Source organism: Zosterops lateralis (assembly GCF_965231275.1).
Source record: "Zosterops lateralis genome assembly, chromosome: 13".
In the NCBI taxonomy this organism is placed as follows: Eukaryota; Metazoa; Chordata; class Aves; order Passeriformes; family Zosteropidae; genus Zosterops; species Zosterops lateralis.
The window spans coordinates 9,004,697-9,020,877 of record NC_139773.1 but is presented as its reverse complement, the minus strand read 5'-3'; the positions used below and the strand labels follow the sequence as shown (position 1 = coordinate 9,020,877).

General features: G+C 40.3%; 1 protein-coding gene across 1 annotated transcript; it reads right to left on the bottom strand.

Annotated features, from left to right (window-relative positions):
• Window positions 1–16: 16 nt before the first annotated feature.
• On the bottom strand, window positions 17–15,647 carry GLDN (gliomedin; the record flags this gene model as incomplete). Its single annotated transcript, XM_083871095.1, has 10 exons — window positions 17–668; window positions 3,968–4,118; window positions 4,872–4,997; window positions 5,080–5,160; window positions 7,832–7,957; window positions 8,613–8,759; window positions 8,905–9,012; window positions 9,650–9,667; window positions 11,456–11,507; window positions 15,366–15,647. 10 exons carry the CDS (start codon window positions 15,645–15,647, stop codon window positions 185–187), a joined length of 1,575 nt encoding a protein of 524 aa, XP_083727221.1. The 3' UTR covers window positions 17–184.
• Window positions 15,648–16,181: the final 534 nt, after the last annotated feature.

Here is a 16,181-nt window from a genome sequence, read left to right as displayed (position 1 = left end):
TTTTTTTAAAAGATGAGGATGGCCTATGTAATTGATGTATGTTTATACAAAGGCACCTGATCTGCCTTTTATACCAAATAAATTCTCTCTTTTATACTTGCAAACCACCATCAACAAACAGAAAATGATACCAAGTAAAGAGACCTCCATGTGTATGTCATAGAGCTTCAAATAGATCCTTTAGTCAAAGGTGGCATGTGAAATTACATTCGTCTGGCAAATGGACTGGGTATACCATTAAGCTCCCATTCTCCCACGTGTACAAATTCTTGTCTCGCAGACTGTACGAAAGCATTGCAAGAACAGACTGTGAAGACCGTAACTCAAACCTTGCATCAATCTGCTTCCCTTTCATTAAATCAAAAGCAAAACTTACTGTCATGTCCTTAGTGTCAGTAACGTACAGAATGCCACACGCTATGAATGCATTACCAGCCTTGGACTTAGGATAGGTGGTATTGATGAGCCGAATGACTGAAAACTTTTCTTCATCAACCTGTGCTACCATGATATTTTTGTCCGTGCTGGAGGCATATATGATCCAAAGCCCCTTCTCATCCACTGCTATGTTGAAATAGGTTTTGGAGTTAGAAAAGAGATAGTTGCGGCCGTGGTGTAAGGCATCTTCGATGAGCAGGGCGCCCAGCGTGGCCTTATCGAGCCCATATCTGAAATGAGATACAGCAGGGATTCAGTACAGGTGATCAGAGCTCATCACACATGGGGTGTGATGAGCTCACTGATAGAGGTGTTGAAAATACTTGCTCAAGGACCATTCTGATGTCTTTCAGGATTAAGTTCTCAAAGAACCTTCCAAAACACCAGGAGAACATTACAAAGGAATAACCAATCTCAAAGGTGCACAAGAGCCTGGATTTGCTTTGGTAGGTTTCACTTTTATTTAGGTCTATTTATTATCACTAGGATGAAAGAAGCAACTAAAAGGAATGGGTATGAAAAAGAATTGGATACCAAGTGAAGGCCCAGAATTGGGAAGTGGAATCTATACAAAAGTTTGCTTTGGACTAGGTGGGAGCTAAAGGGAGAAAATGTGATTGACCAAAGCAGCAGGAATTCTGAGCAGCTTCACCTGGTCTTAGAGTTCCTCTGATGAAAACAGTTCAGATAATGCGGTGATTTACTCAAGTAGACATCAAAGGAATAAAAACTTACTTTTGCAGAGCCAAAATTGTGACCTTATGCTGACCTCAATGGGACAGCCTGAATACTTCCATCTCTGATGTATAAAATTGTTTTTATTCCTTGAAATTCCTTAATGGGTCGATAATCTGAGGGCAGGAGCAGTGAGCAGCTAAATCATGTTCCTCTACTGGTTTAGGAGGGTAATCATCTCCTCCCAAGACAGATCTGCTGTCAGCATTTAATCACCCAATAACACTGAGCATCAGCAATGGTAGGGAGAGTGTGGCTTTATCTTTTTAAATAATACCCTCTGCAAAGAAGCACATTTCAGTTACTTCTCTCTCACTGTATAGCTCCGTGCTTCAAATAGAGGAAGGAAAAATACTGCTCAAGAAAGGAATCTGCTACACTTGCAATTTTTTTCTGAAAAGACAGGCTTAATCACAGGAGCAGTTCAGATCCAGGAACATACAATACTGGAAGAGTAATTTTTCTAATTAAACAGCATTGATAGCATATATTGGAAAAATCATCCTAAGAACAGTCAGGAATAGCCATCTTAGATTATTCCCCTTGGCTTTTGTAAAACTCACATCTGCAGCAACTCCATATTCCAGCAGCATGTATATGCAAAAATAAAAACAGTTAAAGGCTGGAGGAGATTTGAGAAATACGTGTGTCAACCCTGTCAATCTTGTTAATTGCTTCACATCTCTAAATAACCTCATGCAAGGGCTAGAAGGACAGCCCTTAACAGGACTAGCTGCTCAGAAATGCTGATCTTTTTCAGGATTCTTTTCTAGAAAAAGCCAACAAGATAGAAAGCATCTCAAAATTCATCAGAAATACACAAATTCTGTAGCACACCACACCCCATCTTTTCCTGTTACATGTGAAAATCCTGAAGGGAACAATAAAGTGAGGTTTTATTCCCAGGTTCACTTGGGCTCCCCCAGTCAGGGATAGTCCAGCCTGGAATTCCAAATGGTTCCAAAATTAATCTTTAATCATCTGATATCTTGGGGTGAATGATAAGATATAGTCTAATAGTTTCATCAACCACCAGAACTCAAGCTACAAACACTTTTCTGATCACTAATATCAACAAAATCAGTCAAAAATAACAGAGATAGTAAAGCATGTTATGAAACAAAGTAAAAATAATGAAATGATCACAGTGTTGGGAGTCTGACCATCTTGAGAAAATCTCCCAAGGGTCAGACAAACCTAGTTTTACCAGCTTTTAAATATGACAAGAAACTCATTCTAAATGTTTTTTTTTCACATTTGCAAAATGGACTAACCAGATCCTCACCTATACTTTCCATTAAAACAATACAACAACTCCCAGAAGCTTTTATGGAGGCCAAATTCAAGGATTTCACTGTCACAGAATCCAGTGCCTGATGCTGTCTGTGCTGAAGGTAAATAACCTCAGAGTGAAGAACAGACCAGAAAGGCCATTTCTCAGCAGCTCCTTGAGAGGATTTGAAAATTCCACAAATAGTTTGTGTTCATCTGTATATTGAAGGTATTTCCCAATTAACAGTGTGCAAGCAAAGGTGAGGAATCTCTGCTCTATCACTGTATTGGTGTTTTACAGACCACCAGAGAAAAAGCTGGAAGATATTTGAAGGAGGCTGCCAAAAAATGAGCTTGTGCTTGGCAGAATAAATATTATAGAATCCTTGCAGCTTGCTCACATTCCTTGGCATCCACATGAATATAGGAAGGCAGCACTCACACCTGCTTGGGAACAGACATCAAAGTATAGTAAATGTTCTTGGCTCAGACATCAGAGTCGTGTAAGAACTTGAAAGCACAAGCAATCTTTTACTTGCCCTTGGACTGTCTTTGGCTCTTCCCACAAGGTGAGATTTTGGGGTTGATTTGTATCATTTGTCCTCAGTAGAAACTGAAACAAGAGATGTAATTCCCAGTTCCAGTACAGGGAGACATAGCAGGAAAGTAGTAGAAACTTCTTCTTATGAGGAAATCAAACACTGGAGCCACCCCTCCCCAGTGGAATGTGCAATTCTCCAGGTCGCCCTGTCCTCAGCAGGTGCCTCAGTGCATCCCTCTGTGCCAGCAGCATTCCCTGCTGCTGCCAACCAGAGCAGAGCACAGCAAGGGCTCTGCAAATGCAAGTTTCATGAGTGGGCCACGGTCACAAAACCACCCACCTACACCTCCCACACTGCAGCTGAACCACTTCTGACTCAGATGCAGGTAGCATTGATGCACAGCTTGTTCTTCTAAATCTAATCCTTTCTTCTGGTACCCAAATTCCTTAGTCAGTTCTCATTTCTTTCTTGTGATTATGAGCACAGCAAAGAATCCAAGTTGAAGAACACCCACAGCGATGTAATGTTGAATGGAACCTATTAGATCCCAGGATAGCCAAGAGGAGAATCTGTTGTCCTCTCTGCAGACGACACCTTGTTCATCCTGGGACCTATTGCTCTATGATGTGGTAACTGCAGAGGTGAACCCTGAGGCACAGGGCTGAACAAAGCCTAAAGAACTGTCACAGCAGAGTAGTGGGCCTGAGCTATTCTCCATTTTCCTCTTTTCCACAACATGTGCACACACAAATTAGAAGGTTGGTGCTATGGTGGCCCATATTCTAGTTACAGATTGGAAATAATGAGTTATTCTGTTCTGGAAAGAGATCTGAACCATTCTTCCTATTTAGGTAGGACCAAAAAGAAACACAAAATGCTACAAGAATTGTCTTCTTTTCTGAGGTTCAGCTCTGGCCCTCTAACCCATTGCTCCTCCTTTCACAACTTCACTTGTCTTAAGCCAGCTATCTTTGACTTACCTCAGAATGATATTGGTTCCTCCCTTCTGATAGTAGAAATTACTGTTTTGTACTGCATGACCACATCCATAGAAGAATCCTGTGATGTTAATGATCCTGTAGCTGTCATTCAGCAAGGCATTGGAATTTTCATATTCTTTTATGTAATTTCCTAAACAAAGGGAAAAACATATTGAAAAAAAGGGCTACCATTTGGTTAATCTAATTTTGAGATCTCTGTCCTAAAGTCCAGTCTTTACTGAAAGTCCATGTCAATCAACTATCTGACAAACAATTGTTTTTGTGTTTTCAATAATGATTCAACTTGCTGGAATGCGAAAAAAGAATCAGAGACACAAAAAAAAAAAAAATCTATAGAAAAGATGATCAAGAGCCTGCTTCCCACAGATCTAATGGGCCCTCATTCTGAACAGCTGATGTGTATGCAGAAATATTTCCTTTTCCCACTTAGGTCCTGGACATTTTCCTGCTCTAAATGTAGCTTATGCAGCATTTGACTCATTTTCATGCCTCACTAAATGAAAAGGCAAAACTCCGAGCTATAATTTAGGGAAGTAAAGCCATAGGAAACAGAAACTCTTGAAAGAAGAGGATAAAAAGCCACAAACAATAGACATTTAAACTTGCATTTGGTTAAAAAAAAAAAAAAAAAAAAAAAAAAAAAACCCACAAAACCAAACAGCCAGCTATTTTTAAAATCTAATGCTGACTCTGAAAATGTCTAAAGATACTACAAATGCCTACAACCCTATATATAGTCAAGTATTAAACAGGTAATGTGAAAAGTGTTCTGAAAAAGATGTGGGTAAAAACTCATCATTCTTATGAGTTTAGGTTGAAGGGATTAAGGAAGCAATGTCAGGGTAACAACAGGTTTTTGGTCAGTGACTATTACTAAAAATACCTGAAAAATGCATGGTGAGCCAAATCCTTTCATCACTTATGTTTGCAGATTCCCTCATCCAAGTTCCAAACGTTTGCTGTACACTGACAAAGTGAACAGGACTTCCTACAGACGTTATGACACATTCTAGTGGAAAAAAAGCACATGTCCATGATCTGTGACAGTCAGAGAGAAAGTAGCACTTGAGCCACACTTTGTAGCAGGTTACCAGCTTTTTTTGAAGGACCTGGGATTCTGTCTTCAGCCTTTCCAGCGAGGGTGTCATCATTCGGTATAGCACATGTCTCACCTAGGGTGGAGGCAAAAAGAGAAGAATTACATGTTTTACCCTATTTGACATGACAGATGGGCACAGCAGTGACTCCACTAAAATAAAGGAATGGCAACTCGGATTTTGCTTCATCTGGGAAAAAAGTGTTTAGTTTGTTGTGGTCAAAAAATAAGATAAGAAAAAACTTGCTCTCACTTCTGCCAAGCAAATGAAGTGTTCAGGCTGACAGTCAACTTTGAAGAGTGACTAATTAAATCAACATTTAATTCCTTAGCTGTGAATTTCTGAGTAGGCACTTAGGAAGAGATTGCCCTCTTCGTGAGATAACTTCAGACAGCTGAGATAGCTGGAAAATGGCTGATTTAGTAAGACCAAAAGCATTTTCTTGGGAAGGAGTAATTGTTAAACTCAAAACCTTCATGCACAAATCCCCACAGAGCAGCAGAGAGGATGGATCCTGTAGGCAGCACAGAAAGTTTTGCTCATGCTGTTAATGCCCAAGACAGCAGCAAAGCACTAACACATGCACGGAGTATATAATGCCACTAAAGGTTGACATTCATGCCACTAAAGAAACAAGATTAAATATTAAGGGGAATGATACATATTATTTACAGATGTAGAAATGGTTTACATTAGAATCAAACACCTGGAAATATTTTTCCCCATCCTGCACCAATTTAATGAGTAACTAGCTGGATTATCTCTTAGCATTCATTGTTAAAACAATGCCTGAATTAAATTATTTATGGACCCTTTTCTATAAAGCCAGGTATCTCTTCTGCCCTTAAAACAATGTGACACGATTCAGTTTGCTTAGAATAAATAGCCACAGAGAACAGTTCTTAGCATTTTCCTGGTTTCATTGTAGCCTTCTTTTCTAATTCCATTCTTAACTTTTATCTCCAGCATTTCGCACTGCTTGATACTCTGCAGATTTTTTAGACTTCCAGTTTCATGGTTGCCTTCTAATATATTTTTAGGGTTTACTGGTCTGTGATGAAGTTTAAGTGACAAAGACAGTTAAAATTAAGGGAAAAATGAAGTAATGCTGAAAGGGTACCATGACATTCAGGAAAGAAAGGACAGATAATACTGAATTGTTGTTTTCTCCTTTAGATCATATCCTCCTTTTGTTCATGCAGAAGAAAACTACTCCAAGATGGAGAAAGAACAACATGTATTTCTCCCATCCATTATCTAGGGCATTTGGTGAGATGATATTGAAAGTTTGCAAGTGATCACAGTGTATCTCCAAGTAAGGCACAAACAGTCCACCCAGCCATGGTATGCTGAATGCCTACAGCTAGAATTTACCAATCCCTCGAGATCCTCTTCCAGCTTCTGATCACAAAATGCTTCCAGAATATTTCAAAAAACAAAACCACTCAAAAAAAATTATAAATTGCAATGCATGAGTTGATTTTTCTTGGGCTGAGTCTAGTAGTTGCAGTTGACTGAAGAAGCAGTTCCCTGTACAGCAGTTTATCTAAAACTATGGGATAGCCAAGGGCCAGGTCAGTGTTTGTACCAGAGCTGAGTGCACTATTTGCCTTTGAGAATATTTGCAATACCTCCAGCTGCATGGATTAGAAAGCAACTAAAATTAAAGAGACAGTTTGCAATCAGAGATTCTTATGGGAAATTTTCACTACTTTCTTTCCATCAAAAACCAAGATTAATATCCTGTTGATTCCTATCATAAAATATTCTGGTTAAGAGTTAATGGAGTTTATAAGTCATTAAAACTATTCATTTGGTCTGTTGGGAGAAGGTGGGAAGGATGGAGCAGAGTGTTTTGTTTCTTTCAGAATTCACTAACAGTACCAGAGAGAAAAAATATACCTGCACTTCCAACTAATTATTCTCTTCTCTTGAAGAAATTAAGTTTTACCAGATCCAAAATTTAATTTAAAAAAGCCAAGCTTGTATTCTTATGCAATAAGTTAATTACAGTTGTAATTCAGCATATGTGTTCTCTTTCCTTGAAAGAGAGATGAATATTTAATTACAAAATCTGGATTATTCATTGAATTTTGGTCATAAGATCTCGTGGTTTGCTGTCATAAAACATAAAAGCTCATTCTCATCTTTGCAGAGTTATTTGAGTGTAACTCCCATTTTCACACTGTGATTTAAAATCCATCAGAGAGCTTATCTTCCAAAGCATTTCAGTTTGTCTCAACACTTGAAAAGAGGCCACCAGAGCAAATGGCCCAATTATCTCATACAACAGTTCATGCATTTCTGATTTTCAAATAGGATGAGATTTCTGCTCCAGCTCTCTCCTGTCCATTGTAAGGAGGCTCTCTGGGCTCTGTTCTGACACTTCAATGTCCCAAATCGTGGGTTTATTTTTACATCTAAAATTAAAAAATCATTCTTCAAAAGCCAAAAATTCCAACTGCATTTCTCTTACTTTCCAAATTTATCCCATCTAATAGAAAACACCGTTTGTAAATACTTTGCCTGAGCATTAGCAAAACACAATTAAAACATGAAGGTGACCTGCTACCTTATTCAAACCTCATTTCAGCAAAGCACCTGAGCACATGTTCAGCTTTTAGCTTCTGCAGTTCTAGTGATGCCAGCAAAACTACACTCCTGCTTACTGTTTTGTGAGCCTTAAAGCAATGATTTAATCTTGAACCTGTTTGCAATATGGAAAAGAACACTGGAAAGCACTAACCTGTGCATTTGCTGCTGTAAATGTTCTCCTGGAGCTCTGCTTTAACTTTACCTTTACGTTTGCCTGGAGGCCCTGGGGGTCCAGGAGGTCCAGGGGGCCCAGGTGGTCCAGGCTCACCTTTTGCACCTGTGTACAAAACACAGTGTCAGGACACAGCCCTTCCCCAGGCAGAAGGAAACCTGCAGAGGACTGTACATGTCCACAGGACATCCCCAGAACATCTCTATTTCTTAAGAGGTTTGAGTACAGAATATGGTGCAATAAACTCTGAAATGCTGTTTGTTAGAAGGTGAGCCAGAGAGAGCTTCACAAGGAGTAGGACAGCAATGCATTTTATCTGTCTGGATTACAGGCCCATTAGACAGTTACATTTTCAGATGCTACACTGCTATAACTTTACACAGCTTATATTTGGCTTCTTCACATGTTCCTGAGTGGAAATCTGCCCCTTATTTTCTAATAGAAAAATATAACTACACTGAAATAAAGAGTAGCAGGAAGTCAGCGGTATGAAAGCATTCTGGAAAGGGGGAAATTCACATACACCTCAACCCAAAGGCCAAACAAAAAGGTTTTTGTGAAGATTTGCCTTGCAAAGAGAACAATCTTTACCATAGCATAGCTATGGGCATAGCAATCCTCAGACTTCCTTGTGTATATAAACCATATGTAACAGGTTGGTCCTGCCCTTGCAGATCACATTGATGCTTCAGAAGTGGAGCATATCTCTTTCTGTCAAGTAGACTGTTGCAAGAGAACTCCCAAGAGCACTTTTCCTTACCTTCTAATATCACATCATTGTTTGCATCCCCCTTTTCTCCCTTGGCTCCTCTTGCACCTTTTCCTCCTGGCATACCATCCTTGCCAGGTAAACCCATTTCTCCTGGTTCTCCTTTCTCTCCCTGATCACCTTTGGGTCCTGGCAAACCTAGAAATAAAACCATTTCATTGTCAAGGGCACTGCTCCAGTATTAAGTGCCAATTAATACATATTTACTACAAACCATACTCACTCTAGTTATATTTTTGGATTTCAAAGCAGCATTGTAACCTAATAGGAAGGGAAACTGTACCTGGTTTTCCTCTTTTTCCATTTATTCCCGGTTCTCCCTTTTGTCCTGGAGTTCCTGGGATCCCATCTGATCCATTGTAGCCAGGCAGTCCATCAAGCCCAGGAGGCCCTGATCAAACCAAAGGGTATAACTGAATTTTCACTGTTGAATACAAGTTACTCTGAAATCTACTACATTTACACGCAGCCTATTATATATGTATTTAAACCCCAGCAAAACGTCACTCATACTTTTCTGATACAGAGAATTACTCCAAGCAGTCCCACAGGTTAACCAGCACAGAAAGAAAACAAGTAACCATTAATAACACAGCCTTGAAACCACTTGAGTGAGAACTGAGGCAGAATTAAATAAGAAAGGAGGAAAAGTTAATGGGGGAGGTGGGAGGGTGTAATCAGTAACCAATATGTTTTATAAAAATGGTTTTAGTGTTAAATTATAATATTCATTTCCTTGGGAGGTTAATATATAAATTCATCTCTTAAATATCTTAATTTGATTTTGATCAAATGTTCCAGTTCCTCCACTAGAAAATTAAAATGTCTAAAACCTCCCCTCTCTCAGAAAGGGCATGAACTGCCTTAAAAACAAGCACTATGAAGGCAGGCAGTCATTGAACCCTCCCTTAATCTAATTAGCAAAGGAAGACAATTTAGTGAAAGATACATTTCTGTATTTCAATATTTTGTACCAGCAGCTGTTTCAATTACCCCCAAGCATTACTGCAATTGTCCAAGTGTCTTACCTGGGGGTCCTGGGGGGCCTGTAAAAAGAGGAAAAAAACAAACAAACAAACAAACAAGTCACAAGAAAGAGGAAATGGTGAGTTTAACGTAGCAAGAAAACAAAGCGATTCCAAACTGAACTGATTAACACTAGATCAGAAAAGTGCAACTGTAAGAAAATCTCTCAGATTTCAAAATGAATATCTATCTAACTGCTTTGTATTATAAATAACTATCTGAGCATTAGCAGTAACTCAGACTTAGCAAAAGGGTAACACATTTGCATATACATGTTCTGCTTTTTTCAAATTTCAATTGATAAAGGTTTGGCAGCAACCCTTGCAATGTAACCTCAGTGTCAGGGGCTTTGGTGCCTTCACAAAGCCATGGATGCAAGACACCTCACAGTCATATTTCCTTTATGTAAATGTTCTCCAAAAACCTGTTCTAGTGGAAGAATATTGGCTTTACAATACTGATGAATGCCACAATGAAAATTCCTGTTGGAAATACACATTAAAAATACATGCCACGCTTCTCTGTGTTGTACAGATATTTCATTGCAGTTCAGGACTCAAGACTATTTAAATAGAAAAAAAAAAATTGTCATTCCTATCAACAGCCAGGCTTTTCACATGTGATAGTTCTCCAGTCTGGATTGAGCTTCCACAGAAACTGGTTGATACATGTAGAAATTTGACTTGCTTCAGTCATTCAGCAACTTGTAATCCATTACAGGAATCATCCCTTTTAATTGGTACAGGCAGTAACATCAGTTAACATCTTTCTGCCAGTTTTCCAGGAAATGGCCATTTCTTTCACACTATGTTATATCCATTAGTGCATTGAATTATTTCCTCATCCCTAAAGCTGAGGCTCCTTGTACAAGCCTAAGATACATAAGAAAGGTGCTTGAAAAGCAACAAATGTCATTGAGGTCTGCAAGAGAAAGCCACTCATTTAATAGTGTTAAGAGAGAAAAAAAGGTGCAAAAGGCATCGAGTAACATGAATTCAGAAGCCTGAAGCCCAAAAAACCTAAAACTTAGATTGTCTGTGGTTCAGCCCTGTTGCAATCAGGAGTGATGTGCAACTTCAGAAATATTATTTAACACCTGTGTGTACAATGGTAGTTCTCATTTATATTTAATCAGTTGAGTCAAATGAACCTTATTGCCATTTGAAAATTCAAACCAGACAGCAAGTGAAGCATTTTCTTTAATTTATAAAAACTGGCTTCTTTCTAATCATCTAATTTCCAAAAGGAACACAACTCATTCTGTGACAGACCTCAAAGCTGGACTGTAGCTTTTAAATTGGCTACTGCCAGACACTCTTCACCAAACCCCACAAAACTTCTCACACCTCATGGCTCAGCCATCAGCAGCTCCAGGTCCTCACCAGTGACATGTGAGACATCCTGCAGCTGAGGAACACGAGTTCACTAAATTCCACTACTCCACTGCAGTTGTAACCATGGGAGCAATTTCCTACCCCCTGTATGTTCCTCTCATTAGGCCTGAAGTGTGACATGCACAAAAATATTATGACTAAACCTCCACTGGTATTTTAAACACCCAAGTCTAAAAGTTTATGAAAATTACATGAAAGAAAAATGGCTCTAAGTAGCATCAATTGAGCTCCCTAAATTCCAGCATTCATATTAAGAGGGTACATATAAGTTCCAAAGTGGTACATACTAATCTTTTTAAAAATTCTGATAAATAGCAGGTTTTTTATGCAGTTATTGACCTCAGGTTCTTTGAAGACATTGTTTCTGTGTTCCTGGAGGTAACATAGGTGTAATGTTTAAGGCAACAATCATACCTGTTAAGCATATTCCTTTAGTGCTGTTACACAAATCCACCATCACTCGGACCTAATATTGCAAAGAAATTAAAGTTGAAAACAATGTATTTCATAAAAGTATCTGGTTCACTTTACCTACAGAAATTATTCCAAAACCAAGGATAGAAGTGGCCCTCTGTGCTTGTTAGAATAAGCTATTCCAAATACTTCAACACTGTGATACCATCCATCTCTTTGTTTCTCTCACAAGACTCTGTTCAATAGATCTCCATTTAATCCTTACTGAAAATATGAATAAAATATTGAGCAGACAACTCCATACATCACTTAGCCATTAAATTTCACACATTACTGGAACATGTGTGGTTGTCCATGCATGGACTCCATCAGTAGAAGGTATTAAAATCCAATATCAGCCAATAAAAACTGCATTCAGTTTTATTTTATATTTGTATTAAGTGATGGAAACTTTTCTAATGTTGCATATCCAGGGAGAAAGATGACCTGTGTTTGAAGCAGGCAATTTCTTATCTTTGAATAACCAAGATGGGCAAATTTGAAATGGACCTTCATCCACTCAAAATAATTCAAGCAAAAAGACAAAGCTTTATTAAACCAAGCTGGGAGACACATTCATAGATGTACTTTTAATCTCAAGTAGACTAAAATGTATCAATAGAGGAGTCATCTTTACAAAATACATAGTCCTTGGCTGGGCAAGCATTCACATTACATGTCCTGCATAATGAGAGTCAACACTAAAACATTTTTTGACTCATCAAAACAAACAGCAGAAATAAAAATATTATGACCATGAACTCTGCAAGTCCCTCAACTCTCTATGGGAAAGTCTAATATACCCAGAAAATGAAGGGTCACTATTTCAGGGCTGTGAAGACTGTGTTAATTTATGAATCATTTACCCAGAGCTGCACATCTGTTGATCTTTGTACAATTACTGTACTTACAATAATGGAATGCACTAGTCCCAAAAGACAGAAGGAACAAGTGCAAGGCAATCTGAAAGGCAGATTGAAGTTTAATCCTAGCAAGGTTTTTTGCCACTGTCAATCATTATTTTTAAATTAATGCATCATTAGTTTCAACTGACAAATCTAGCAGACTCAAATAGAGTACAATTAGTTTGATGGAAAGTATCCTTTTGCTGCAAAACCAAACCATATTTGACAACGAGTTCCTGTTCTATCTGATACATACTGAGAATGTGCCGATTCCACATTTAAATGAGCAGCATTTAAAATTTTAGCCTCAATTTAAATTAGCTGAGAAGTGTTAACTGGTTTTGAATATCAGAATATGCTTGTTTTCTTTCCCCTCACACTCATCAAAAACATCTGGCTCCTACCCTGTAATTTGTAAAATGCACTTTGTCCACATGCACTCCAATTCTAACTGCATTTTAATTTAAATAGTTCTGTTGAGGTTGTTGAAGTGATTACAGCTTGCTTTGGAGCCCTCCAATTATCTCAGCAGCACTACTTTTACCAGTCAGTGCAACTCAGGTGACAATTAAAAAAAATGGCACTCAAGAAGTGTAAATAGCCTGTGACAGAACCTCCAGCTTAGCTGTGAAAGATGAGCAGACCATTCACAGCCAGCATCATCACTAAGAAAAGCTACAGATAAAAATATCTTATTTAAATGCTAAAATCTTAGCTTTCTCACGGAGAAATTATGGAAAAAATAAAAATAATTAAAGAAAAAACACACACACACACACACAAAAAAAATCCCACAAAAAGCTAAGCTATGAAATATTACTCAGATAATTGGTAGCCACCATCTTTTGCACTGTCTTAAATCACACTTTGAATCTTACTGGCCTGTTACCCTCCCATCAGCCTTTCTGCAGCAGCAGATTTGCCAATTTCCTATTTTTACTCTCTTAGAAAATAAATATATGGATACTTGAATAAGAGGCCCTAAACAAAAAAAAAAAGTTTTAAAACATTTTAAAAATGTTTTTAAAGCTGTTAATGTTTAAAAAAGGTTTAAAGCATTTAAAAATTTTTATTAAAGCTATCATGGTTTTTGATGCCTCTGGTTATTTCCAAGATTCATGAACAGTGGGCACAATGGAAGTGTCCTGAGCAGGGGCTGTGCAGAGCAGTGGGACTGATACCTGCAGTGGCCCTGCAGAAACGCCTCCCCTGCCAGAGAGAACCTGCTCAGGCCAAGCCTCTGTTCAGGCCCATGTTCACCAGGGGCCACCAGTGTAGCAGGGGTCATCCCTCCAACTCTGAGGAACTTTGTCTCACACTACAAAAGTAGCCAAGTCTTCAAATTACATTAGTGGGAGTTAGATTCAAAATACAGAAATGCAGGAGTGGGAGGAGGGGGGGGGCTTGAATATTTTTCTAAGGACTTTTTTTTCCCCTTGAGCAAGTGATTCCGCACAGTTACACACTCTCCTGAGCAGCGGCCAGAATGAAAAATGTTTGATAGAAGTAAGAATAAAAAGGCATCAAACCCTCCCAAGCAGCTCCCTGCAGGATACTCAGATTTAAATGAAGCATATCACACACAGCAGCAGTCACAGTGGACATTTAGAGGCACAGGGGCACAGTCTGGCCACATGCTGTTCAAATACATACAGTGTGCTCAGTGCTGTTTGGAGAGAGCAATAAAATTCATGTAATCCATACATGGTACCTATTGACAGCAGAGCAGCACATTTAATGGCCACTGTCAAAACTATCCAGACACTCACCTGCAGCTAATGACCCCAGTCTGAGCACCCAGCAGTGACCCCAGTCTGAGCACCCAGCAGTAAATGGCATTGACTGCCTTCAAGCCCTGTCAGCATCAGAATCCTTTCCCCAATAATTTTATTTGTGGATCTTTTGGACTCAAAAAGTAAATCATATCAGAGAGAGCAAAACAAACTGCAGCTGCCAAATTGAAGGATGACTTCCTAAAAGAAGTTATTTAAAAGACAGTTTTGAGCACAAAACCATGTGATTTTACAGATTTTTACTTTTTTCCAGGAGTCTTGTATTACAAATTCTAAACTCAAAGCACAATGACTTAAAGGGCTAGCTAAAAAAAAAAAAAAAAAAAAAAAAAAAATCATTCTAAACCCCAAACAATATCATTATCAAGACTCCATGCTCTGAACACCTGTGCTTGGCACTCCTATCAGCCCTAATATTAACGAAGACGTTATCACTGTAAAATGAGGATTGCAATAGTCTATTAACAACAACAAAAAAAATGCCATCAGAACATGACTGAAGAGGTATTTGCTGTAAATATTTTTTTAAACCAGCAATATTAATACATGAGTAAGTTACACTTTTATGCACCTAGACCTACAATCCTCACTGGGACAGTTTCCACTAAGGTTCTCTCAACAGTGATATTTTTCTTGCATTTCTTCTAGCTCAAAACTCAAAATCTTTTCAACCAATTTAAATTTTTTCAACTATACAACCTGTGTAATTTTTCAACTACATGACATTAGTTCCTACTGAGCAAGATCATCTTTTCACTGATGTGCAGGAACTGTGCTGTTCTGTCAGAGAAAAGACATACAGTTCTCCTGATCCAGCAAGTACCACCTGAAATTTAACACTTACTGGAAGGGCATTGCCACTTTCAAAGAGATGTCAGTGATGTTCAGCGCCTCATGCTGAGATGCAGAACAGCACAAAACGCACGGGGGGTTCTGTTAGTGGTGTTAGTTTTAAAAACCGGGAATTTCACCAAAGCCCCAACTTCTCTCCTTGGTGTAACTCTGGTTTATAAATTCGGATGGCACCCTGCACGCCCCGCGGCTGTGACACCCGGCACGCACAGAGGGGCGGCGGGCAGAGCTCCGTGCGCTCCCCGCAGGGAAAGCCGCGCTCCTGGAGCCGCCGCCGGGACAATCCCGGCCGCCCCCATCCATCCCCCGGCGGGGCCGTACCGGCACCATGGAGTAGGTGAGCATCAGCAGCATCTCCTCGCTCTCGGCCCGCACGTGCCCGCGGGCGCGCTCCCCGCGGCGGCTGCGCCTGGCCCGGGCGGCGGGGGCGGGGGGCTCGGGGGGCGGCCCCCGCACGGAGCCGTTCCCCGCCGCCGCCTCCAGCTCCCGCAGCGCCGCGCCCAGCTCCCGCCACTGCGCCAGCACGAACAGCGTGCCCGCCGCGCTCAGCGCCGACAGCAGCCCCACGGCGGCCAGCAGCGCCCGCCCGCCCGCCGCCTCCATCGCCCCGCCGCCGCCCCGGCAGCGCGCTTTTATCGCCCGGGCGGGACAGGGCAGGGCAGGGACAGGGCAGGGCAGGGACAGGGGCCGGACAGGGACAGGGGCAGGACAGGGGCCGGACAGGACAGGGACAGGGACAGGGACAGGGGGCAGCCGCCGACCCCTCCCGCATACCCAGTCCTGCCGCTGTCCCCGCAGAGCCGGGCAGGACCGACAAGCTGCTCTCGGTCACTTCCAGCGGGGATGCGCCCGGGACAGCCTGTGACCAGGCTTTCAAGCGACTGGCACTGTTACATGGCTTTTTCCAGGTGTCAGGCAGTGAGGCTGCATGATAAAAATCCCTCTGTTAGACAGATCATCACACAGACCCGTGACACAGGTCCTGCAGCTCACACCATCACTTTGCTCTATTACAAATATCACATCATTCACTTGTAAAAAAATGTCCTGTTGCTTTAGATGTTCAAGCACAGACCTTTCCTAAATTACTACTGCTAAACCTCCTGTGACATGAGATATCTCTTATATAACAAATTT